Source organism: Astyanax mexicanus, chromosome 14 (genome assembly GCF_023375975.1).
Source record: "Astyanax mexicanus isolate ESR-SI-001 chromosome 14, AstMex3_surface, whole genome shotgun sequence".
NCBI lineage: Eukaryota > Metazoa > Chordata > Actinopteri > Characiformes > Acestrorhamphidae > Astyanax > Astyanax mexicanus.
In genome coordinates this window covers 17,748,634-17,772,478 of record NC_064421.1, presented here as the reverse complement: position 1 = coordinate 17,772,478, position 23,845 = coordinate 17,748,634, and the positions used below count along the sequence as shown (strand labels likewise).

Genomic DNA, 23,845 nt, shown 5'->3' with positions numbered 1-23,845 from the left:
TTTTCTAATCAGGTTTAGGGGCCTTAGTCTTGTTTACCTGTACTTGTATTCACAGTAAACCTGTCTTATATGCTCTCTTTTAATCCAGAAAGGTGATCTAATAGACATCATCAGTAAGCCACCCATGGGAACGTGGATGGGCCTGCTGAACAACAAGGTGGGCACCTTTAAATTCATCTATGTAGATGTTTTGAGCGAGGAAGAGGAGAAGCCCAAGCGCAGCAGCAGGAAGAGGAGGCAGAGCCGGCCACCCAAACCCACATCTGTGGAGGAGCTTCTGGAGCGCATTAAACTTAAAGTAATAATCTCTATGAAAAGCTCTTAGTATTGGTTAATTTTTCCTACTCCTGTGGGAGCAGTTCTATTTGAGTAGTCTTATTAAATGTTCCTGTGCTGTCTGCATTAGGAGCACATGCCCACGTTCCTGTTTAATGGCTATGAGGATCTGGATACATTTAAGTTGCTGGAGGAGGAGGACCTGGATGAGTTGAACATCAGAGACCCTCAGCACAGAGCAGTGCTGCTTACTGCAGTGGAGCTGCTGCAGGAATATGACAGTGAGTGGGCTAACATTGAGAGATATTTCCACCCATGAATTTCCACTAATGAATTAAATTACATTAAAGATGCAATTGAATGCTGTTATTCCAAATGTTTTATTTTATTTATTAATTATGTGACATTGTGTGGGGTAAAAAATGCACATTTTACCAGCCTATTTACAAACATGTTATGTAAGATGCTGATGTGATTACTCACAGTAGTCATGTAGCATAGCCCAATATTGCATATGATTATAGTAGTGTAACACGTTCCAAAAAGGTTGCCTAACTTACCAGATCCCTCGGTCCTCTTGGTTTCCAGTCGGCAAAAGAAGTTCAGCTAGTGTAAAGCACATCTGATTCTATTATCTATTGGCACATGTGGTGACTGGCAATAACTAGCACTACAGATTGTTTGATCATGTCTGGTGCATTTGCATTCCTTGATGTGTGGTGGTTGCTGTAAGGGAAGCAGAGATTGCAACCCATTATTTCAGCTTAATATTTCAAATTGCTGTAAATTTGATTCTGCCTATTTAAAAGTCTAAATTAGATTTTTTTTTTTCTCCTGCAAAAAGTATTTTGCTTTATTTTTGTGAAAAACTTACATGGAAATCCATTTGAGGTTCATTGTATGTCACTGACATGTGCCAAACACTCATATTCATTTATGTAATGTTAAATAGAGTTTCCATTCAACAAGCTGTATAAGGTTAATAATGGAAACCCACCATTAACTGTGTAAACTGTGTAAGACAAATCTGACTTGCATGTGTGTGTGTAGGTAACAGTGATCCTGAGCGTGGAGGGTCATCGGGTTCTGAAGAGAAGGTTCTGTCAGAAAGTGGAGCCCCCCCAGACTCCCCCCGTGACTCTGGCTGCTATGAGAGCAGTGAAACACTGGAGAACGGTAATAACAGCCTTCCTCGCCTGTGACTCTCCATCTACTCCACCTCTTCTCTGTGGTCTGCCTGGGACTGCATGCTCCAGAGTCAGGCCAAACAAACTGAACTGTGTGGCCAGTGTGTGACGAGATTGCTGTGGCTCTTACTCTCCATGCTCATCTTTGTCCTCTGTCTCTCTCGCCAACTTTGATTTTCTCTGCCATGAGGGCCGAACTGCCCCTTCTCTCTCACGCTCCGCTGCTAGCCCTCATTTTATGTCTACTGTCCATCCTAAGACATGTCAGCCATCTTCTCTTCACCAGGGACCAGAACGTTCTCTACATTCTCTATCTATCTTCCTTCTGCAAGAACATTCTATTATCTGCCTTCATCTACCAAGGCTTTGCTCTCACAGAGACAAAGGTGGCTTCTACTTTTTAGGTCTGTCTGTTATCACTTCGTGCGGTTTTGCGCTTGCTTACAAAAAAGTATTAAACCCAAAGTGTACCAGAGTTTTATTTCGGGAGGTGTTAAGTGCTTAACCTGCAGTATTCGTTGTTAAGAGCTTGAAAATTATGATTGCGCAGATCTTTACTTTTTGCTTGGATTTTTTAGTCTTATAAAATAGTGATCATGACATGCTCTTGTGAATGTCAATATCCCTTGTGAAGAGCATTTCTATGCTTGTGCACTTGAGATTTCTTTGTGTATATTTTTCTAGTGAAAATTATATGTTGCACAATATCTTATGTGCCTAAAACCTGTTATATATAAAGTACAGAAGATAAAATAGACATACACAGTCATATCAGAATATTATATCTGTTCTACTGACTATATGGGAGCACTTTGTAATTCTTTAATAGCAGTCAGTAGTCCTTCTGTTATTCTGCATACCTTATTATCCTCCTTTTAACCTGTTCTTAAATGGTCAGGACCCTGTAGGACCACCACAGAATAGATATTTGGGTGTGGGTCATTCTAAGCAGTGGAAATAGTCCACAAACCAGAAATATCCAGCCAGTATCATCCTGTAGGTAGCATCCTTTGACCACTGATGAAGGACTAGAGGACGACCAACATAAACTGTGCAGTAACAGATTACTGAGCTTTTTTCTTTGACTTTACATCTATAAAACGGACAAACTACTGTAAGTAGGAGTGTGAATTGAGTGCACAGTGAGTAGACAGTTTTAAAGACTCAAACCAGTGTAACACACACTAACACACTAGCACCATGTCAGTGTCGCTTTCTGTAGTGGTTAGAATGACCCACCACCCAAATAATACCTGTTGTATAACAGGGCACAAGGATACTAACAAAGCATGCAGAGAAATGCTGTTTATAATTATAGAAATTATAGAAAAACAAAGTGATCCTCTATGGACATTGGAGCTGATTAAATGAACAACAAGTAGGTGGTCATAATATACTGGGTATATGACTGAAAATTTACATAATACTGTGCTTCTCCTATTTGGTCATGAGGAGTCTGATCATGGTAACTGTAGAGGAATAAAATACATTTCTGATTAAAAGAAAGAAGAAATGTCTGCTCATTTTAACTGGGGCTAAACAAAAAACACCATCCATGTTTAATGGAACTGACTGACTATTGTGTACTCATGAGAAAACTGCAACAAGGCCAGCTTTGTCAGTGTGTCCAGTTATAACAGAGGCTATGGAATAAACTGCTCTGTGAATCTACTCTTTGGACTGCCTTCTTTTATTTCTGCTTTTTCTCATTTGCTTTCTTTGCCATTTCTGATCTATTGTATGTGTTTACAATCACGGTTAGATTAGGCCTGTCATGATGAGCCTGTCTTTGTTTAGACAACACATCGTCACAGCACTAATTGTGATAAACAATATAATTGTCATTTTAAGACTTATTTTATGCCACTGATTTAATGATTATATAATAGCATAATATTGCAATTCACTTTTTTAAAAGCATTGGACATTTAATGTATTTTTTTTACAGAATTGGAATAGAATAAAAAAAACAAAATACATAAGTAAAGAAAAACAATAACCACTGTTTTTAAAAACAAAGTTGATGTTCTAGCTTATTTATGTTAATAGGTTCTTTTTTTTTAAGAAAAACATAATGAGCAATATCAAGGTCAGCAAAAAGGATTGACAATAAAATGTATAATAGGTCAATAACATCGACTATCATGACAGGCCTATTTCATGTCAAGTGTCTCTTTGCATGGAAAAGTCTTCATTCTTTCCAGCTGACAATATTTATTTTTTTTATATTAATCTATGCTATTATTGTAACTGGTTGCACAAATTCACATAAATCACGTATCACCGGCTCTTTTTTAGGGAAAGACAAAAAGGCATCTCATTTAAGCAGGTCTTCATCAGGCTTCGAGTCCAGTCACCTCCCATCGCCTGAGTATCCAACCCCACCCCCCAGCCAGTCCAGTGGGTCTACCATTCGCAATCCACAGTCTCTTCTGCTCACTTTTCAAACAACCACTGTCAAAGATATTCGCTTTGGTTTGGGCCACTGCCTGCTCAGAGCAAAGCACCTCAGCCACAGCTGTGATGCACTGGTTGGCCTCTCTGCTCCTCAAGGGTTGTGGAAACGCTGTCTTTCCCTGGACGACCTTCTGCAGGATCGGATTCTCCACACAAAGTACCCAGAAGACCTGAGGCCTGCAGATTCAGGGACTTGTGATGGTGCAGTGCAGAGGCAAAGCCCTGCTGAGATACATGGCCTCACTAAAACTGAAAGCACAGACCTAGGTGCAGATGATGAGCTGCCTGCTATTTCTCCTTCTGTTAATCCCATCACAGCAGAAGTAGAGGCTCATGAAGACACTGCAGTTGCAGAAAATGCTCCATTATACACACATCACATAAAGCCACCAGTTCCTCCCAAACCTCTACCACTGCCCTTCACTAAGGGTAAGGAGACAAGCCCTGATGTTGCTCCATGGTCCAGTAAACTCTTCATGCAGAGGCTTGGGAAGAAACCTCAGCACAGCAAAGCAGCTGATCTGGAGTCACTTGTTGAGGAAAAACTAAGCTTGGATGGCATTGACCTCACAGAGGAGCCCTTTTCTGATAAGGTACCTTGAACTCAAAGTGGTTAGTTTTTCTTTTTCATTCATGTCCATGATCATATTAAGAAGCACATGATTAATTAAAACATATAGTAAATAAAGATTTTTTATAGTTTATAACACCTTTTTATTGTAGTCATTTTACAGATTCAGTACAATAATACAGCATAGGCAAGTATGGAACAAATATTGTTACTAATGATATTTAGCAGGAATAAATGAACCAATTACAAAAAGTATGTAAATCCGTTGAGATATAACATGAAACATTCATTTGTAGCAATATTAGCCTGTAAGCTACAGTGGGAAACTGAAGATCCAAAGTTTAGACAATATCAGGTAAGATGACTGAGAGCATTCAGGGTAAAATTGGGTAAACTAACAATAGAAAATCACAGTTATGGTGGTAAAAAAAATTTCAATATACACCCTTTCTATTAACCTCACATTCTATTTTTAACTAAAATATCATTTGCTGTATTGTTTATTTTAACTTCCACACAGGAGTTTATTACTATATAAATTATAACTATGTACAATTATGCCATGTTTCAGTTCCAAAACCCTTGTTTATCAATGTCCTGTTATGAAATTAGGATGGGTTCTACTATAATATCATATTGTTATGATCATGAGATTATCAATTATGCATGTTTAAAAGTTACATGTATTTAAAAAGCATTCTTTTCTTGACAGCATGGCCGTTATGGGGTCCCCTTGTCCCTTGTCCAGAGATACTCTGAAGATTTGGACAGGCCATTGAGTGATATTGCAACAGTCTTGGATGAGATAAGAGTCCAGCAGCTTCGGAAACAGCACCGCATGGCAGTGAGTACTTTTGGATAAATGTAAAAGGAAAAATGTGCAGCTATCACAAATTTCCCACATTTTCAAATGTATGGTTGTGTACAAATTGTACTAACGCATTTTTTTATTTCATTTTGTAGATCCCACTGAAAGGTTTATCAGAAATTTGTGTAAAGCTGTAAATGCTTGAGCACACAAATGCTTGAGCAATGCTGGATTTTCTGCCTTCTGGATGAGATCTTGGATACAGCACACATTCTACAACTGGGAGTGGATCATACAACCACTGAGAGACCACAATGCCTGCCTTGAATGCCATCATGAATATAAATGCAGAAAGACTGACATCAGAATGTTTGCCTGGGACAGTAATTCATAGACTGTTGTAAAGGAAAGCTGTATATTTTTAAGCACTAGTGAAGCCAATTAAGATTTACAGAGAAAGAGCAGAGAACTCTCAGTTTTTCTCTCTCTCTTCTTGGGCAGAGGTTCAGATGGTTTTTGGTTTTAGCGTACTCTGTTTGGAAACATGTAGTTGTAATGTTTCCAAATTAGATGAAAGTTTCTTACATTACATAATTTACAAATCATGCAAACAAATAAACAGTGTTGTGTTTAGCCAGGGATTTTATGCAGAGATTCCCCAAAACTCAAACTGATTGTTTAGTAGGATGTTATGAATTGTGAACTACGACGATTACCTTTCAAATGTAAATACAGATTAGGAGCTCTCTGTGATGAATTGTGAATTTGCATTTGTTTTAAAATGTCTTTAGTTTCATTTGGGTTGAAAATGAATAAACTGATGAGTGCGACTGATTTATAGAAATATTATGATTGTGATTGTGTAAGGCAGCACATCAGGGGCTGAAATTGCAGGCTGCTGCATATGTAGCTACTGAACCTGAGGGGAAAAATTGTTGTATCCGTGTCAAAGCCGTGTTTACTTTTTTTTTTGTTTTTGTTGTTTTTTTTTTTTTAACAAACTACTTATATGTTGGGTCTCTGCATTTATTTCTGCTGGCAAGCTTGTTATCTGCTGGCCTTGTCTGCTATACATGTCCTTAAACTGTTTGAATGTCAAACTGAATATTTATTTTCTGTTTTAATGTAGCCTTTGATCATACTCAGTCTCATTATGCTCCTGATTTCTAGTGAAATGCTTCTGATATGTAGAATGACATCTGATCCATAAATACATGCGAGTGTGTGGACTGTAAAAATGGGGTTAAAATTCCTTTTCATCAACAGGATAATAAAAATGACAACAAACTTTCGGGTTACTAAAGGTCTGGTTTTCTCTGCTGAGAAACAGCATGGTCAGCTTAGGTTGGTTGACCAGCATAGGGTATTTATTTATTTGTTTGATGATTTTAGCCTGACCAACTTATTGACAAGCAGGAACACAGTAAGCAAAGCTGATCAGTGTAGCCAGCAAGACCAAGCAGGTCAGCACCACCGTAATCAAATCCCAGAAACACAATGTTGAATAAAAAGCCTCTCACTGGAAGCAAAAAGAGACTCACTGGATTGAAACTGCAGAGAAAATATTAGAAAAAGGAGAATGTATACAAACACTCAGAGAAACCTCAAGAAGAATGTCAGTGGCTAAAAAAATAATACTGGAGCTTGAAGACAACATTCTGCAGTCCACATTTTTTTTTCAGAAGGGGTCTTTCACTACCACTGCACACTGAGCTAAGGCTGAGGTTAAAGAGAGAGAGGGAGAGGTGTAGTTTGCAGTCTACATGTGGGTAAAAAATGGCTCTGTAATTTGTAATTTGACACTTCGGTTTCAGAAAGGCGCACAGGTCTCTCAGAAGCCTGGCAGAAGTGTTTGGTCCCCTTTGCGGAGTAACTGCCCCTCTTCTCAGAGGGGAAATCTTCATCACTGCGAATGGGTCACAGCCATTCCCACCGTGTAGTGAAAACATGGCGAAACACACTGGAATTAATAACTGCCACAAGACCTATATCCGAGGGAAAAACCGGAGGGGGAACTGGCTGGCCGTTATTCTGCTGAGGGTTTCTCGGCGGGATTTTGGACTGTGTCTCAGCACGCTGCTGCTCTTCTGTTTGGGCTCTGTTTTGTGGCAGTTAAACGGAGGACCACCTCAACTTCTCCTTCATGTTCGTTACTACTTCGGTAAGAAATTATACCTAACAAACATTAGTGAAACCTAGTTATTATCCATTAACCTGTGAAACATTAATAATGTTTTATCATCTTTACAGACGTAGTTTGACAATAATTGTAAATCTGCTATTATTTTCTGTATTTCAATGCCTGTTGAATAATGTTCAATTTGGCTCTAATTTGTATAATTTATTGTAATATACAAATTCATTATTGTAATATAATTCATTATTGACAAATAAACAAGAACAAAACAGTGGGAGAAAAACCATGGGGTAGGGGAGGTATAATAATAAAATATACATTATAGGACAAAGTTTGGACGCACCTTTTCTCATTCAATGTGTTTTCTTTTTTATGCATTTTTACATTGTATATGTAATATGGAAGACTTTAAAGCTATAAAGGAATACGTTGAAATATTTATTTTGTAAACCAGAAGTGTTAAAGAAACCAGAATACAGCTCTGAGACCACTTCAGTTTCTGAATTAGTTTCTCTGATTTGCCATTTTTAGGTATTTATTTGAGTAAAATGAACATTGTTGTTTTATACTATAAACTACGGACAACGTTTCTCCCAAATTCCAAATAAAAATATTTTCATTTAGAGCATTTAATGGCAGAAAATCAGAAATGGCTGAAATAACAAAAAAAGATGCAGAGCTATCAGACCTTAAATAATTCAAAGAAAACAAGTTCATATTCATAAAGTTTTCAGAGTTCAGAAATTAATATTTGGCGGAATAACCCTGGTTGTTACACAGTTTTCATGCATCTTGGCATGTTCTCCTCCACCAGTCTTACACACTGCTTTTGGATAACTTTATGCCACTCCTGGTGCAACAATTCGAGCAGTTCAGCTTGGTTTGTTGACCTGTGATCATCCATCTCCCTCTTTTTCCAGAACTGTATGTTTTATACTTTAGATTCTTCAACAGGTATTTTCTCAGTTCCGTATGTGTCCCTTGTTTTCATATCTTTAATATTAATCTATAATGTAGAAAATAAATAAAGAAATACATTGAAGGAGAAGGTGTGTCAAATCTTTTGACTTGTACTGTATGCTTGCAGCTTATATTATTCCTTTTCAATTTTTAATACATAATATCTTGTAAATACAGGTAAAATATATATTTTTTAACATTTGTAAATAACAGGGTTAAGTCAGGTATAGACTAACTAATTGGGATGTCACTGGCCCCTGTATAGAGGCTCAAGGAAATATTGAGAAGGATAATGATTTATTGAATGAGAGGACTATTGAGCTTGTAAACTGATGATGAAATCTAGAAAGTATAGAAGAGGCAGCAGGAGTTAGCATGAAGAGAGAGAGCAGTGGATGACCAAAGAGATGTAAAGAGATTGCATATTGGTAAACTGACAGAGGATATCACAATGAAGGACAATCAGCTAGACGGTGCAAAAAGGCTGTGGGAAATAAAATAGCAGACTGGCTTGAAGAACAGCAAAAGATTGCAGACAAAGAGCAGGTGCAGGAAATACCCAAAACAAGTGTGCCTGTACAAAAGTCACTCACTGGAGACACTAAGAGCCTCACTGGATTTAAACTGCAGAGAAAGATCAAAAAAGAGAGAATGTAGACAAACAGCCAAAATAACCCCAAGAAAACTGCCAGTGTCTTGAAATGAATGAAATGATAAAGAGCAGAATGTTAAGAAAGGAAAATGGCAAAAGCTCTGAAAGATGATATAGGGGTATAATGTGGTCTTCCTCCCAAGGCTATAAGAAAACAGCTGCTAATGCAAAAGCTTAAGCAGTGTTGGCCATGCCACTGCGCCAATGTGAAGCTGAGCAGAAAAAGAAAAGAATGAATTAAAGAAGAAGAAAGCTAAGGAGATAAATGCAAAGCAGAAAGCTATGAATGAAAGTAAAAAAGAGAAATATGTGCACAGAATATCCACAATATTTATCATGACACATGACTACAAACACAATGCATCAGTTTTGGTTACACTCTGGAGTACCTTCTTGTCCTGGGCAGTGTCGTTTTTTTACATTTCTTGGTAATCTGGCGTGTGCTGTAAGACCAGGTGAGATCCTCACTTACATAAAACAGGGATGTACCTAGACTGCACAGAGACCTGGGGCTCAGAATTCTTTAACAAATATTTGTGAAATCAAAAAAAAAAAAAAAAAAAATCAGATTTTACTTAAGTTTTTGCTATATTAATAAAATTATACGCTATAACTATAAATTACTACTACATTGCACAATTATTTGTGTAAAACAATTTAATATAGCAAGCTAACGTCCAATGATAGCAGACATGAGCATATTCATATTTTTTGCAGCATATAGTTATCAGAATACTTTATAAAAAAAAAATGAAAAAAAAAAAAATATATATATATATATATTATTTATTTATTTATTTATTTTTTTGTTTTCCTTTTTAGGGACTCACTAACCAACCATGACACAGTTTCTTTGCTTATGGTACTAAATGTACCTTGGTATTTGAGTTTCATCCCTTTTCAAGACTTTTATACTCAAATCTGTTTTTGGCAGCCACTTTTACTTCTTCTTACGTCATTATTTAAATCACTATTAACATGAGCCTAACATAACCGTCACCTCGGTTATTTTGGTATATGGTAAGGTATTTCACTCGTAGCAGCCGCAGTGTCCTGCCATTAGCATGAGCAAACAGTGAGTGTTTAGAGAGGTGCTGGAGAGGGCAGAGCTGTAGGCAGTTATCAAGTACTTCTTTGTGTCTCAGTATATCAGCAGTATGAAAGACTTCGTTATGGCCCTGACACTTAGAGAACAATGTGGAGAACAGTCAGGAAGTCTTCTAATCAACGTTTCCTGGCTTTAATTATTGTGTTTGGAATGAGGAGGTTTATTTAGCATGACTAGCCCTAACATTCAGTCTCAACACCTGGTAATCTTCACCCTACATAAAAGTTGTATATTACCTTGGCTTCTGATTCATGATGAGCTATTACACAAACACGTCCTTCAGTCTGTTCTGTGCTGTTTCTTTAGGGAAATCAACATTTCTTGATGACCATGGACCCTTAGCATCCAGAGTAAGTGTGATACTTCTTGTCATCCAGTGAAATATTGGCTAGTAGGGGTGTCCCAGGTGGAGCTGCTATAATTTGTAGACTCTGTTTTGGCTTTGACTTATCATTCATTCGTAACAGTATGAAGTGCTGGGAACAGAACCAAAATAGGAGAAAGATAATGGGCACACTCACAGTTTACACTCAGTTTGATCTTTGCCTCTAAAGTACCTCCATCAGTATCAGAAATAAATGTTGACTAATTAACTAATCTGAAAAAATACTCATCAGATAAGTCGACTAACAAAATTAATATGTAAGTGGATAGTTAATAAACAGGTCGACTATTGTCTTGTTCACATTAATGGTATCTCCTTGTTAAAAAAAACAATGTAGTGTAATGTAATTATTCTGATAGGCTTAAGTGTGCCATAATGTTTTGTTTGTAATAACATTTAATTCATATTGTAATAATAGTGCTATTCTGTGTGGAAAGCAGTCTATTATATATTTTTGTTTCTTGTTTTCTGTGAAGCTTACAGGGTATGCTTGTTTAACTGGTTATGTTTTACTGTAGTATTTCTACATTACATTATATAACTTGTTACATTATTATAATTTTAGAGTCTTAGAGGCTCTTGTTTACAAAATAGCCAAAAGTTAGCAGATTATTTTATTTTTACTAAACAGAAACTAAACCTTTATTTTGATGCAGCAGTTTTAATGGTCTTGAAATTAATCAGATATTTGATAGTGTTTTCTCATGTTGCCAAGAATATTTTATATAATTTAAACATTTTAGGGCCATATCTCCCACCCCTATTGGCTAGTCCTGGTTTTCGTGAAATGAAAATGGAAGAATTAAACCTGTGGTGACTGAATTGGTGTTTAACAGGTTGCTATTTATTGATAAAATGCTCTATTTTTTTTCTTTTGTAGGCTTTACCTTTCCCAAGTCAGGTTGTATATAATCGAGTTGGGAAGTGTGGGAGTCGTACTATTGTCCTGCTGCTTCGTATTCTAGCAGAGAGAAACCAGTTCACCCTCATCTCATCAGACATCCACAACAAGACCAGACTTAGCAAGCATGAACAGGTCAGATCACAAGTGTATGTCATTATTGGCCATTTGAATCTTTATTGAATCTAATATTTACTTTTTCCATTTATTCTCTTTTTTTGACATGCAGATGAATCTGATGGTTAACATCAGCAGTGTTCCACAGCCGTTTCTGTACACTCGTCATGTTCATTTCCTCAATTTCACCAGGTAACAGTACACTATAGCTTGTATTGGCAAATATTTAAGGTCATGGCACACTGACTCAACATTCCTCAACAAACTCCTAAATTCTCCTGCTGGCAGCTGGCTTTATACTTCTTCTGAATACTAACTGCCATCATAAGTTTTAGATCAGTATGAATTTGGGTGAACATTTTAGCTTCTTAAGACATGAGCTGTTGTCCCTATGTGTACTCATTTAAGAACACAGGTAGTGTATTATAGGTCACAGGGAAGTTAAAATATTAATCCCATATGATGATACAGTCTCTGGAGGTTAGAATGTAAGAATTGGATGTGAATAGGGGAGACTACTGTTTTTTACATATTCAGCAGATTTGAGCTTGTTTGTGTGTGTTGGCGAGTAATGGGTCAGTGTGCTTCAGGCTCCTGGTTAAAGCATCCATCTCCACTTCTCCTAAAACAGGTTCCACATAGATGAGCCGGTGTACATCAACATCATTAGAGATCCTATCAGCCGCTTTTTGTCCAATTACTTTTTCCGGCGCTTTGGGGACTGGAGAGGAGAAGAGAATCATGTTGTCCGAACTCCAGGAATGAAGGATGATGAGAGATATCTAGTAAGACCTTTGGAATATTTTCTCCTAGCTATTCTTGTGAGGTGATATGTTGTGAGTGAGGTTCCATGGTCTGAGAAATGAATGCACAACAGTTTCATTATTAAATGAGAGCCACTGAACAGCTCATTGTTAAGCCTTTATGTTGAAGTTAATGCCTTTCAGCAGCAGCTCAGCAGCTGTATTTTTGGATTTAGTGAAAGGACAACTGTTTGTTATGAACTGACTGCTGTTACCAGTGCCAATGTGTACATTTGACCTCAGGTTACAGGCACAAGTGGTTAATTCCAGTACGCTGGCTGAGCTACAGTGTAATTACCACCACTCTGTGGCTGCTAGCAGGAGTGTTATAACGGTAGAGCTTTGCTGCGTCATAAATAAATTGATTTTTCCTGAATGTCCAATGTGTGCTTTACAGTTTCGCTTGAATGCCTCTTTCACCACTCAGGCAGCAGCCTGGGTTTATTAGGCAGTCCATTCGTGTTATTTTTAGAATGAGAACCAACTCTGCTGTCCTCACTGTAGGTTTTTCTGTTCAGTCCTCTGGTGTTGCCATTTTCAGACAGTTTTACAACCATTTTAAAACTGAACTCATTACATAGTATTTCCGTTTGAGCTTTGAACATTCTGTCAGTTTTAAAATAATAATTAAGCTCTTTTAATGAAAAAGTACATATCATCAACCTCTCTTTTTTGGGAGGAATCTGTTATCTACTATTATATTGTTTTACTATTGTATGTTTTATTTCATTTAGTTCCAAGCAACAGTCTGTAAGTTTGGTGATTTTAAAGGTTTAAAGATCTCTCTGGTGAGAATGTGTATCTGCACTGATCTAATGCAGGGTTTATGGAAATAAATTGTGAAATTCTGTGTTTTTGAGTATATGGTTTTGTCAATTTATGAAATGTAGAAACGTAGAAAGCAACTTCAATATTTTGTCCCCTCTTATCTCAGGAATACTACTGTTTCAATTTAAAATAAAAAAACCTTAGGGACAGCTGCATTATGTGCTTTCATGGATGAAGAAATAGAAGTCTAAATAAACCATCTAGATATATTTGTTGTTGTTATTATTATTATTATTATTATTATACAAATGACTGATTGGAAATTTAATTCAACATTTAAATGGTAAATTATTGGAAGAGCACAATTATTGGAAGAGCTAAAGTGCTGCTTTAATAATAAATAATAAATAGCATCAGGCATTTCTAGTTTTGAAGACTGAAGCCTTGTTTACATGTACATGTACAGTTCTTTCTTGTGAAAGCAAGATTGTACATATCTTTTGGAATGCTCAGGCTTCGTTTGCTTATGCTTAGGGGCAGGAAGTAGACAGGCGTGGGTCCCTTGCCAGAGGCTGACTGATATGAATGCCCCCATAGTTTTAGGATTTGTGTTCTTAGCCCCCTTGTGGAAGAACATAAACACGTCTGTTCACTGAAACCTGTTTCTCTCAGGGAAATCTATTTCTTGACAGCTGATTTATTGACTCTCATTTCTGCAGTGGTTTATATTGTGTTTGTGTTGATTTCAGGACATTAACACTTGCATTTTGGAAGGTCACCCTGAGTGCTCCAACCCCCGGCTCTTCTACATTATCCCTTATTTTTGTGGACAGCATCCTCAGTGCAGGTGAGACAGGCTCCTATATGTAATAACTATGTCGGTTTTCTTCCTAACACTGGTATGCATGACTGACATGCCAAATGTCATGGGAAAAGGGACTAGTATTATATCCCACTGGCTGTTTGCCATGTTCTATGAAAGCCAAAAAACTGCACTGACCTGTGAGATATGCGTGCAGGGCCAACTGCATTTTGGGTGTGATTCTAAACGCTAGTCACAATCATTAACATCTGCCATGCAGGAGGGAAGGACATACTTGAGGCCTCCAGAAAGGTGACCAGCAGTGGTTATGCAGCCCAAATCAATACTTTTTGTAAAGACCTAACCTTGAAAGGTAACTGCGGTTTGGACCCAAATCCCTTTCCACTTGTGAAGGCAGAATTATGAGTATGTCACAGTCAAATGTTCTGTTGTTCTTTTCACCATTAGCAGCGACTGCAATGTTAGAAATGAAGAATTGTGTACTGACTAGAAATCTGAAAGGGTGTTCTTTTTTTTATCTCCCAGTTAGGAACTTTTCCATATTTTCCATAATTTCAAAATGCTTTAATTGCACTTTGAGGAAGCACATAAATTCTGACTAGTTGCTAATTTTGCTAATATTCCATTTATTAATGCTAGTGTTACAACATGCTAGGGTGATAAAACACCTCTTAATTGAGAACTAAATATTTTAAAGCTTAAAATAGACTAAAAAAATAGTAACCACTTTTGTAGTCCATTTACGAATAACTGTCCTTATCTATTTGGGGTGGTTCTGGATAGGGAGCCAGGTTTGTGGGCACTGCAAAAGGCTAAGGAGAATGTGATGGAACACTACTTGCTGGTGGGGGTACTGGAAGAGCTAGAGAATGTTCTACTTTTGCTGGAGAGACTCGTGCCTCACTTCTTTTCTGACGTTCTCAACATCTACAGAAGTCCAGGTAAAACCCATTACACTCTACGCAGCTCTGCTCATCAGATGATTGGGTACACTTTGCCATTTTCTTTTTCCAAGCAACTAAACATCTATTTTATAATATGTAATACATTAAAGTAACTTGAGCCAACAAATGGAGAAACTTTGTACTTTAACAATATTTTTTGATGTAAGCTTTACTGTTTTTATTCTCACATTACCTTTAGACTACAGGAAGTTAGGAAATATGACAGGAACTGTACACAAACAGACGCCAAGCCTAGAAGCCCTGCAGGTGCTGTATCAACGTATGGACTATGAATATGAATTCTACAGGTTTGTCAAAGCACAGTTCCACATCACAAAAAGGAAATTTGGTTTAAGGACAAAACCCCAGCCCCAAAGGCAAAGTGCCAGCCTGCATCACAGGGAAGAACAGGAGGAGCCTGGTGAAACTGTTTTGGAGAACTGGGAAGTATGAACTACATTTCAAACAAGAAGAGTGTGTTATGAACAGAGCAGCTCTTCCAGAGATGACAGACACAATGTGCTGTCTTCAGGATAAGCAAAAGAACTGCAAAATCAATACAAACTGTTTCAATGAAGCAAAAATAATTTATTCAATTTGCACTTGCTCAAAATGCTGCAGTGTTCTTCACATTCTTCGCATTATTTATATAATTTTTTTAAAGTGCATTTACATTCACTCACAGTAACATTAAAGTGCTTTTGTGTGTTTTTATTTTTGTAAATAAGGGCTGTTTTATTTTGTACTGTTCCTGATTAGTCCACGTATAGTTCTTAGCACTGAAATGGGCATAAGACTGTGAGATGCAACTGAACCAAAATGATTTCTGTCATTTATAATGAAATTTTATGATGAAAGAAAAAACTTAATACAATAAACATGGTAGTTTGATCTGAGCTAAATGTAAATGACATTGTTTAAGGAATGGTAATGCCGTGTAATTACTGCTAAATAAAACTTAGTATAATTCAAACATAATTCATACAGATCACTGTAAAACACTACTGATCAACTTTACTTGACAATAATCTAAAATAAAATTGCCATGATTTTCTCCTATTGAGTTTTTTATACAGATTTTTCAATAATTGTCAATATGAAGGAGTATATATAGCATGTGTAATATCCTGTCGTTTGGTAGTGATGTTACAGACACTGAGGAACAACTTGTGTGTAGCATTACTGTTACTGGCGAGGAGGTTTCTCCTGCAGACCCTTCATCACTAGTTCCAGTGCATCCAGTGCTGAGCCCCAGCTCAGTGAAATGCCACATCCACCATGGCCATAATTATGCACCAGTAAGGCTTGGCGCTCCCCATCCTGCAGCCACTCACTCTCTATACGCGGGTTCTTCCGGCCAGGCCTCAGGCCCACCCACTCTTCCAACACTTGGGCCTTCTGCAGGGACGGCTCCAGCGCAATACAGTGCTTCATCATGTCCTCATTGTCTCCCTTATCCAACTCCAGCCTCCAGTCATCCTTCTGCCGAGTGCCCCCTATAGTGACGTAATCAATTCCAGGGTACAAGTAAGTCTTTCCATCTCCGTCACGAATGAAATTCTTCAGCCAGGTGGCACGAAGCTTGAGAATCTGCCCCCGTACTGGGTAGACCCCCTCATCCCCCACCAGGTGATTGGCCCAAACGCCTGAGCAGTTGACAATAACATCATAGCTGCTGACAAGCTGCTTAAGGTCAGTCACTTTCTCCTGTTTAACATCACCACCAGCTCCTCTAAACCTATAAAAGATCAATTTTATAGTATTGTTTAGGTTAATGATTCCCTAATAGGACAGACATTAAAGACTAACTTGAAAAAATGATTGCCACTACAATGTTTTCAAATATTAACATGCAGTAAAAATTATTACCTTTTCTCAAGCCATGGCAGATATCTGGGGCATTCACATTTTATTGATGTGAAAGCTTGACCAAATTTATGATTTGGGAATCTTTTCATCTCACGATCCGTCATGAATCGGAATCCAAACACATATTCTGACCAGTAAGGTTTTGGATCGCTAGGGACTTCTTTGAATACGTGGTATCTTCAAAGAAGAAAAAAGCACTTACCAGACATGAACACAATTAATACAATTATCTGTAATGAAAAAGCATTTTTTACGTCAGGTTCTTTTGACAAGTTAATACGTTACCCTGAGCTCAAGAACACCCCTGCTTCCGGGGCTTCAGGTGATTCAACAAGGCCCTGCAGATGATCAAATGTCTCCTTGAACCAACGTTGCTGACGTTCCAGAGGGATATCTGTTGGTCAGTCAAGAAGAGACCTTATAAATGATATTATGCTGCATTAAAGAAAATACTCTGTTAAATGTCACAGCTGTTTATACTTGTGAGTAATTATGTGTATATTTGTTATCTATACCAATAATTATAACATCCTGCCTACCTGGGAACACCTCAGGTAGAAGTATTCCAGCAGCTCCATCGCTAGTAGTGTCTGGGGAGAACTTCTCAGACAGTATGGTCACAGCTGAGTTCTGGAGTGTCTCAGACAGACGCACTGCTGTAGACAGTCCGATCACACCTGCCCCAACAACTGCAACTTTCACAGCCTTCATTCCAAAAGTTCACTGAGACTAAATGATAAAACAGAAACACAACTGTGCTAAATATAAGCACTGAAAACACTCTTTTATACAGATTGGCTTGGTGTTTTATAAGACAAGTTAATTTTTAAATCAGGACCTAAAATTACCTGATGGAAAGCTCAAAGATCACATTTCACATCACACATTCATTCTGTCTATGAGCAGCACTGTAAATGTGAAGCAATAACTTTACAACAGACTAGATAAAAGAGTAAATGATGTTTAGAGTAGCTACAATTTTTCTAACACATTTAATTTGACAGTATTCGATGACAAGTCAACCTTTTCTCATCAACTAGATGAAGATCACATGACTTTAAAAAATAATTTATTAGCATGTTCTAATAAAATAATGAATCCAAACTGGGTTGGCCGTACTGTCCATATCTCTACATGCATAATACACAGTTAAAAGCCTGCAACTTAGATAGTGTGATTGTCAAATAGCCTGCAGTGGCAGATTACATTAAAGCAGGGAAACTAAGCACCAATTCTGTCTGACATTTCTAAATTATTTAAGATGCCTAAAGAGAGTCTGGAACAGGTGCAACTCTTCCCACTTAAGCATTGTTATGTTATTTTGAAATCTTTTATTAAAATCATGACACATGCCAGGTAGTTTAAAATAACTGATAAGGTATCTATTATTTTTCTTTGTTTAGTTAAATGGTATGATGCATTCTGAATCTGCCACAGAGGATAGTGTGGGTGTATCCAAACTGTGTACTAATTACTAATAGTAACTAGTTTTTGAGTGTGTAGTATTTAGTATCAATAAAAGTGTAAAAGTTGAGTATAATCAAATATGCATGATTATACAAGGCTCTTCGGTATACATACTTAGAAAAGGACGTTATTTGAGAATAGATTTGCTGAACGGTTATGTTACAATGCAATGCAAAACATAAGAGAAAAACTATACTCTGGTAAAAGTATTCAAAAACAAATATGAACAACCAAGCAGCAGTTAATAGCATAGCAGTGTAGAAGGAAGGTGGCGAAAATATAAAGAGGAAAATAAATGAAAAAAAAAAAGATAGAATAATACAAGAAAAAAATGCTGGAGAATGCTTTATACTTTATCACTTCATGTATGGAAATATTTTGTGCACTAATTATTACTGCAATATTAAGATTAGTATACAATATATACTTCATAGTATGAGTATTAGTACACTATATTGCCAAAAGTATTCGCTCACCCATCTAAATAATTGAACTCAGGTTTCAATTAACAGTCACGTGGGTTTACAACGCGTAACGTCACCAGAGCGCCATGTTGAAGGTAGATAGTGTTACTGTGGTGCAGCAGAAGTACTATAAACGAACTTGTTTTATAGTGTTTGGAGAAGGTAAAGCAATACAACTGGAAAAAGAGAATAAATTGGTGAAATAGCGCATCCAGACGAGCTGAGAGAGGATACCAGAGACTCTACTTTGGATTAATTATCATCGGAAAAATAAAACCCGACTACAACTAACGTTAGTTAAAATGCTAACTACTTCTGCTGCATCCAGCCTCGTAACTTTACCTGGATATTACAGATATTACCTTATTTACAGTATTTATTTTAAGTATTTACACCTGTGAGCGCTTCTAAAACTAGTCTTCAAAACCCCAGAACTATTTTCAATTTCAACAGAAGGACCAAAACAACACAAGACTGTCCCAACAGTAAAGGTAAGCTGCTGTATAAGTTACTCTTTAAAAAAATGTGCTTAGCGCTGCAGACTTTACTGTTTTATTTAAAGTATATATAGTGACTTGTGGACGGGCCTGAACAAATACCTTGTCTTTGGTGACTATTATATTTGGGAGGTTTTATTCGCACAACGCTCTGCACGTATTTGTCAGCTATGTTAATGAAGGTAGAGCTTCATGGAATGGGTTTCCATGGCCTTAGATCACCAACCACAATGCCGGAGAGATGGGGTACTTTTTGCAATATAGAGCTTAGTGTATGTAATTAACTATCTCTCCCGTAAACAGGCTCCCTCTCTTCTCCACGTAAACACTTAGCTACAGTTTAAAACATGCTAATGTTTGCTTTGGTAACACAATCTAACAGACTTTTTTTTATTTTTATTAATTGTTTTGATATAATATAATTTTCTTTCATATAAATAAGACAGTTTTCGGTGCTTACAATTTATAATTTCTCCTAATAGTAATATAGGTGTCATCCATACATAGCTGTTATTCTAGCTCATATATATGCAGTTTAATGCCACAATATCAGAGCAATTTCCTGTTTGGTTTCTTTTATAAGAGATCGGTAGTTTGCGTGGGCTGCACGTGGAAACTGTTCGACTTGACTTCTTAAATATAATAAAATATTTTTAAAACAGTATGAACGTTTGAGGAGAAATTTGAAAATGGATAATTGTAAAGTAAATGTAAGTTGGATCATACCAAGATGCAAAGATGGAAACCAGATACTCGAGAAAAAAAAACTGATAACCGTTACACTTGACCCCAGTCTCCTCTTTTCAAAACCAAAATATCATCCTACACTGAAGCAGCGTTTTAAAAGCTAAGCTCTAGGATACACCTTCAAGTATTGTCATACATGAGAGCAGCTGAATGCTCACCGTAGAAGAAACCAGCAACCCAGTCTCAGCTACAACAAGCAGAGAATCTCTAATAGCGGTGAGAGTACCCACTTGAGGATCTCTTCTAGGTTTGTTTGACCCCAGTGGCCGGTCAAATGTGACTCCAAAATGAATGGACTCATAAGGAGCAAATGAGCAAAATCTGCTTACAATATTAAATGTTTCGGCACCACATACATAATTTTAAAGCTTTTAAAATCTATTAATAAGCTTTTTAAATGTGCTCTCTGATCTCTTGCAGAAATTCTAGCATCAACTGGCCAACTGCGCACAGTAGCAGTAATGCTAGCACATTTAATGCCTAAAACCTGTTTACTGTAGAATATTTGACAAATATATGTAAGCTTACTTTGCTTGTTTAGCAAAACGTATACGTTTACTTAAAAAAATTTAAATTGTTATCTTGGACACGTGGATAGTTACTACTTTTAATCAGTGTTTTTAGCCGTTTGGCTCCATACACTTCCATTCGTTTTGGTCTCCCTCGTGGGCTCCCTCTAGCGGTTCGCAGTATATATAACGGGAGATACGAAGTTGGTTACACATCTCTATGGCTCTGGGCTTTTCATAAACCTGGTGAACTAAGGCGACACGCAGCCAGAGCCATGGCTCTGCACGCAGCTACTCAAAATCTCGCGATATTTATTGAGACGTCTCTAATCCGAAAAGAAAGGTCCTGAAAGTTAAATATATTTAGGTCAGCACAATGTCAATTTCAGGTCCTGGATAGCGCATATAAAAAAAAAAACTGCAATTAAAATGCAACATTTTAAAAGCAAGCGACCAAACCCGTCCCCCTATTCCTTTATTAAAACTGCAGTTTAACGTCAATTCTGCTAAATACTGGAGTCTCCAAACTGGGCATATGTCTGTGCTGAAAGTGCTGCAGGCAGGCTGTGCTCTCACCCCGTTATTCGTGTGCAGGATAATGGACGGACTGACAGCTGCGATTCCAGAACCCGCTCTCTGCCCAAACAGATCCGACCTAGAGCCGCACACGAGGCTGAAGTTGGTTTGATATTCGCAGCTCCAGATTCGTTTGGCTCGATATTCGCAGCCTCGTATTCCCCGGCTGAAGTTGGTTTGATATTCGCAGCTGCCGCTTCACTGAACCACCGTGAACTAAAGGGAGCGTTCACAAACACCCGCTGTTTATATTAAACACCTCACAGATCAACACTGAAGGAGATAGAATGAAGAAAAGCAGTACATCTCTTTATTAACAATGTAAATATACAATATCGTATTAAATGTAATTTTGTATATTGTAAAATATTTATTTTAATTACTGAATTTATAATTATATATTACAATAAATAATTAAATATATATTTAATAAAATTATATTTTAAAAGCCATTGCGCTCAAAAAATATGAGGCAGATGTTCAAGTGTGATTTTGAAGAACTTTTTCATGTTGGGCCAGAACAAATACACATGATCTGAAGAGTACTAGTCTTCTTCTTTAAGGAAAACCTGGAATTAGCCTGGCCCGAGCTGATTTTATACTTTAAAATTAACTGGCAACGTGGCCTACCGATCCATAATGCACAAAAAATTGAATATAAAGCTGATGTTCTAGTGTGATTTTGAAGGACTTTTTAATCTTGGGCCAGAACAAATACACATAATCTGAAGAGAACTAGTCTTCTACTTTAAGGAAAACCTGGAATTAGCCTGGCCCAAGCTGATTTTATACTTTAAAATGAACTGGCAACATGGTATAACGAGCCATAATGCACAATTTTTTTTATGTAAAGCTGATGTTCTAGTGTGATTTTGAAAGACTTTTTCATCTTGGGCCAGACCAAATACACATGATCTGAAGAGTACTAGTCTTCTTCTTTAAGGAAAACCTGGAATTAGCTTGGCCCGAGCTGATTTTATACTTTAAAATGAACTGGCAACATGGAATAACGATCCATAATGCACAAAAAAATTTAATATAAGGCTGATGTTCTAGTGTGATTTTGAAGGACTTTTTAATCTTGGGCCAGAACAAATACACATGATCTGAAGAGTACTAGTCTTCTACTTTAAGGAAAACCTGGAATTAGCCTGGCCCGAGCTGATTTTATACTTTAAAATGAACTGGCAACATGGTATAACGAGCCATAATGCACAATTTTTTTTATGTAAAGCTGATGTTCTAGTGTGATTTTGAAGGACTTTTTAATCTTGGGCCAGAACAAATACACATGATCTGAAGAGAACTAGTCTGCTACTTTAAGGAAAACCTGGAATTAGCCTGGCCCGAGCTGATTTTATACTTTAAAATGAACTGGCAACATGGAATAACGATCCATAATGCACACAAAAATTTTATATAAAGCTGATGTTCTAGTGTGATTTTGAAGGACTTTTTAATCTTGGGCCAGAACAAATACACATGATCTGAAGAGAACTAGTCTGCTACTTTAAGGAAAACCTGGAATTAGCCTGGCCCGAGCTGATTTTATACTTTAAAATTAACTGGCAACATGGCCTACCGATCCATAATGCACAAAAAAATTTAATATAAAGCTGATGTTCTAGTGTGATTTTGAAGGACTTTTTAATCTTGGGCCAGACCAAATACACATGATCTGAAGATTACTAGTCTTCTACTTTAAGGAAAACCTGGAATTAGCCTGGCCCAAGCTGATTTTATACTTTAAAATGAACTGGCAACATGGTATAACGAGCCATAATGCACAATTTTTTTATGTAAAGCTGATGTTCTAGTGTGATTTTGAAGGACTTTTTAATCTTGGGCCAGAACAAATACACATGATCTGAAGATAACTAGTCTGCTACTTTAAGGAAAACCTGGAATTAGCCTGGCCCGAGCTGATTTTATACTTAAAAATGAACTGGCAACATGGTATAACGAGCCATAATGCACAATTTTTTTTATGTAAAGCTGATGTTCCAGTGTGATTTTGAAGGACTTTTTAATCTTGGGCCAGACCAAATACACATGATCTGAAGATAACTAGTCTGCTACTTTAAGGAAAACCTGGAATTAGCCTGGCCCGTGCTGATTTTATACTTTAAAATGAACTGGCAACATGGTATAACGAGCCATAATGCACAATTTTTTTAATGTAAAGCTGATGTTCTAGTGTGATTTTGAAAGACTTTTTCATCTTGGGCCAGACCAAATACACATGATCTGAAGAGTACTAGTCTTCTTCTTTAAGGAAAACCTGGAATTAGCCTGGCCCGAGCTGATTTTATACTTTAAAATGAACTGGCAACATGGAATAACGATCCATAATGCACAAAAAAATTGAATATAAAGCTGATGTTCTAGTGTGATTTTGAAGGACTTTTTAATCTTGGGCCAGAACAAATACACATGATCTGAAGATAACTAGTCTGCTACTTTAAGGAAAACCTGGAATTAGCCTGGCCCGAGCTGATTTTATACTTTAAAATGAACTGGCAACATGGAATACCGATCCATAAAGCACAATTTTTTTATGTAAAGCTGATGTTCCAGTGTGATTTTGAAGGACTTTTTCATCTTGGGCCAGAACAAATACACATGATCTGAAGAGTACTAGTCTTCTACTTTAAGGAAAACCTGGAATTAGCCTGGCCCGAGCTGATTTTAGACTGCACAATTAATTGGCAACATGGCAGCACAAAAAAAATTTAATTTAAAGCTGATATTCCAGTATGATTTTGGACTTTTTTTTCAGACCAAATACACATGAGATGAAGTGTTCTGGTATTCTCAAA

General features: G+C 37.1%; 3 protein-coding genes across 11 annotated transcripts in view; 2 read left to right on the top strand and 1 right to left on the bottom strand.

The window, feature by feature from the left end:
* sash1b (SAM and SH3 domain containing 1b) overlaps positions 1 to 6,586 on the top strand; it is an 87,216-nt gene extending 80,630 nt beyond the window's left edge. For all 7 annotated transcript variants that reach the window (XM_022673000.2, XM_022673001.2, XM_007251973.4 and 4 more), the window contains 6 exons: positions 89 to 298; positions 407 to 557; positions 1,327 to 1,452; positions 3,762 to 4,513; positions 5,204 to 5,335; positions 5,455 to 6,586. In XM_022673000.2, the coding sequence (XP_022528721.2) occupies positions 89 to 298; positions 407 to 557; positions 1,327 to 1,452; positions 3,762 to 4,513; positions 5,204 to 5,335; positions 5,455 to 5,496 (1,413 nt within the window). In that variant the 3' untranslated portion in view covers positions 5,497 to 6,586. The remainder of the gene's footprint in view (positions 1 to 88; positions 299 to 406; positions 558 to 1,326; positions 1,453 to 3,761; positions 4,514 to 5,203; positions 5,336 to 5,454) is intronic.
* Positions 6,587 to 6,669: 83 nt separating this feature from the next.
* LOC103024245 (uronyl 2-sulfotransferase) lies at positions 6,670 to 15,956 on the top strand. Its single transcript, XM_007251978.4, has 8 exons — positions 6,670 to 7,460; positions 10,463 to 10,506; positions 11,422 to 11,577; positions 11,672 to 11,751; positions 12,191 to 12,344; positions 13,880 to 13,977; positions 14,737 to 14,894; positions 15,097 to 15,956. Exons 1-8 carry the CDS (start codon positions 7,247 to 7,249, stop codon positions 15,348 to 15,350), a joined length of 1,158 nt encoding a protein of 385 aa, XP_007252040.3. The 5' UTR covers positions 6,670 to 7,246; the 3' UTR covers positions 15,351 to 15,956.
* On the bottom strand, positions 15,465 to 21,215 carry LOC103024550 (D-aspartate oxidase-like). 3 transcript variants are annotated; one of them, XM_007251979.4, is made up of 5 exons: positions 21,027 to 21,215; positions 17,306 to 17,495; positions 17,052 to 17,160; positions 16,767 to 16,943; positions 15,465 to 16,635 (listed from the first exon to the last, which is right to left on the bottom strand). In XM_007251979.4, exons 2-5 carry the CDS (start codon positions 17,475 to 17,477, stop codon positions 16,083 to 16,085), a joined length of 1,011 nt encoding a protein of 336 aa, XP_007252041.3. In that variant the 5' UTR covers positions 17,478 to 17,495; positions 21,027 to 21,215; the 3' UTR covers positions 15,465 to 16,082. The 3 variants fall into 3 exon arrangements, with proteins under 3 accessions (XP_007252041.3, XP_022528725.2, XP_049320035.1); XM_022673004.2 differs by lacking the exon at positions 21,027 to 21,215 and adding an exon at positions 20,100 to 20,175; XM_049464078.1 differs by lacking the exon at positions 21,027 to 21,215 and adding an exon at positions 19,921 to 19,941.
* Between the last annotated feature and the right edge of the window lie 2,630 nt (positions 21,216 to 23,845).

Bases quoted from the DNA above. Each gene is read 5' to 3' on its own strand.
- LOC103024245 (XM_007251978.4), top strand. From the start codon at position 7,247: ATGGCGAAACACACTGGAATTAATAACTGCCACAAGACCTATATCCGA. The intron at 11,752-12,190 runs GTAACAGTACAC...CTCCTAAAACAG, and splicing joins CATTTCCTCAATTTCACCAG to GTTCCACATAGATGAGCCGG. The intron at 12,345-13,879 runs GTAAGACCTTTG...TGTTGATTTCAG, and splicing joins AGGATGATGAGAGATATCTA to GACATTAACACTTGCATTTT.
- LOC103024550 (XM_007251979.4), bottom strand. From the start codon at position 17,477: ATGAAGGCTGTGAAAGTTGCAGTTGTTGGGGCAGGTGTGATCGGACTG. The intron at 16,944-17,051 runs GTAACGTATTAA...TCTTCTTTGAAG, and splicing joins GGGGTGTTCTTGAGCTCAGG to ATACCACGTATTCAAAGAAG. The intron at 16,636-16,766 runs GTAATAATTTTT...GATCTTTTATAG, and splicing joins CTGCCATGGCTTGAGAAAAG to GTTTAGAGGAGCTGGTGGTG.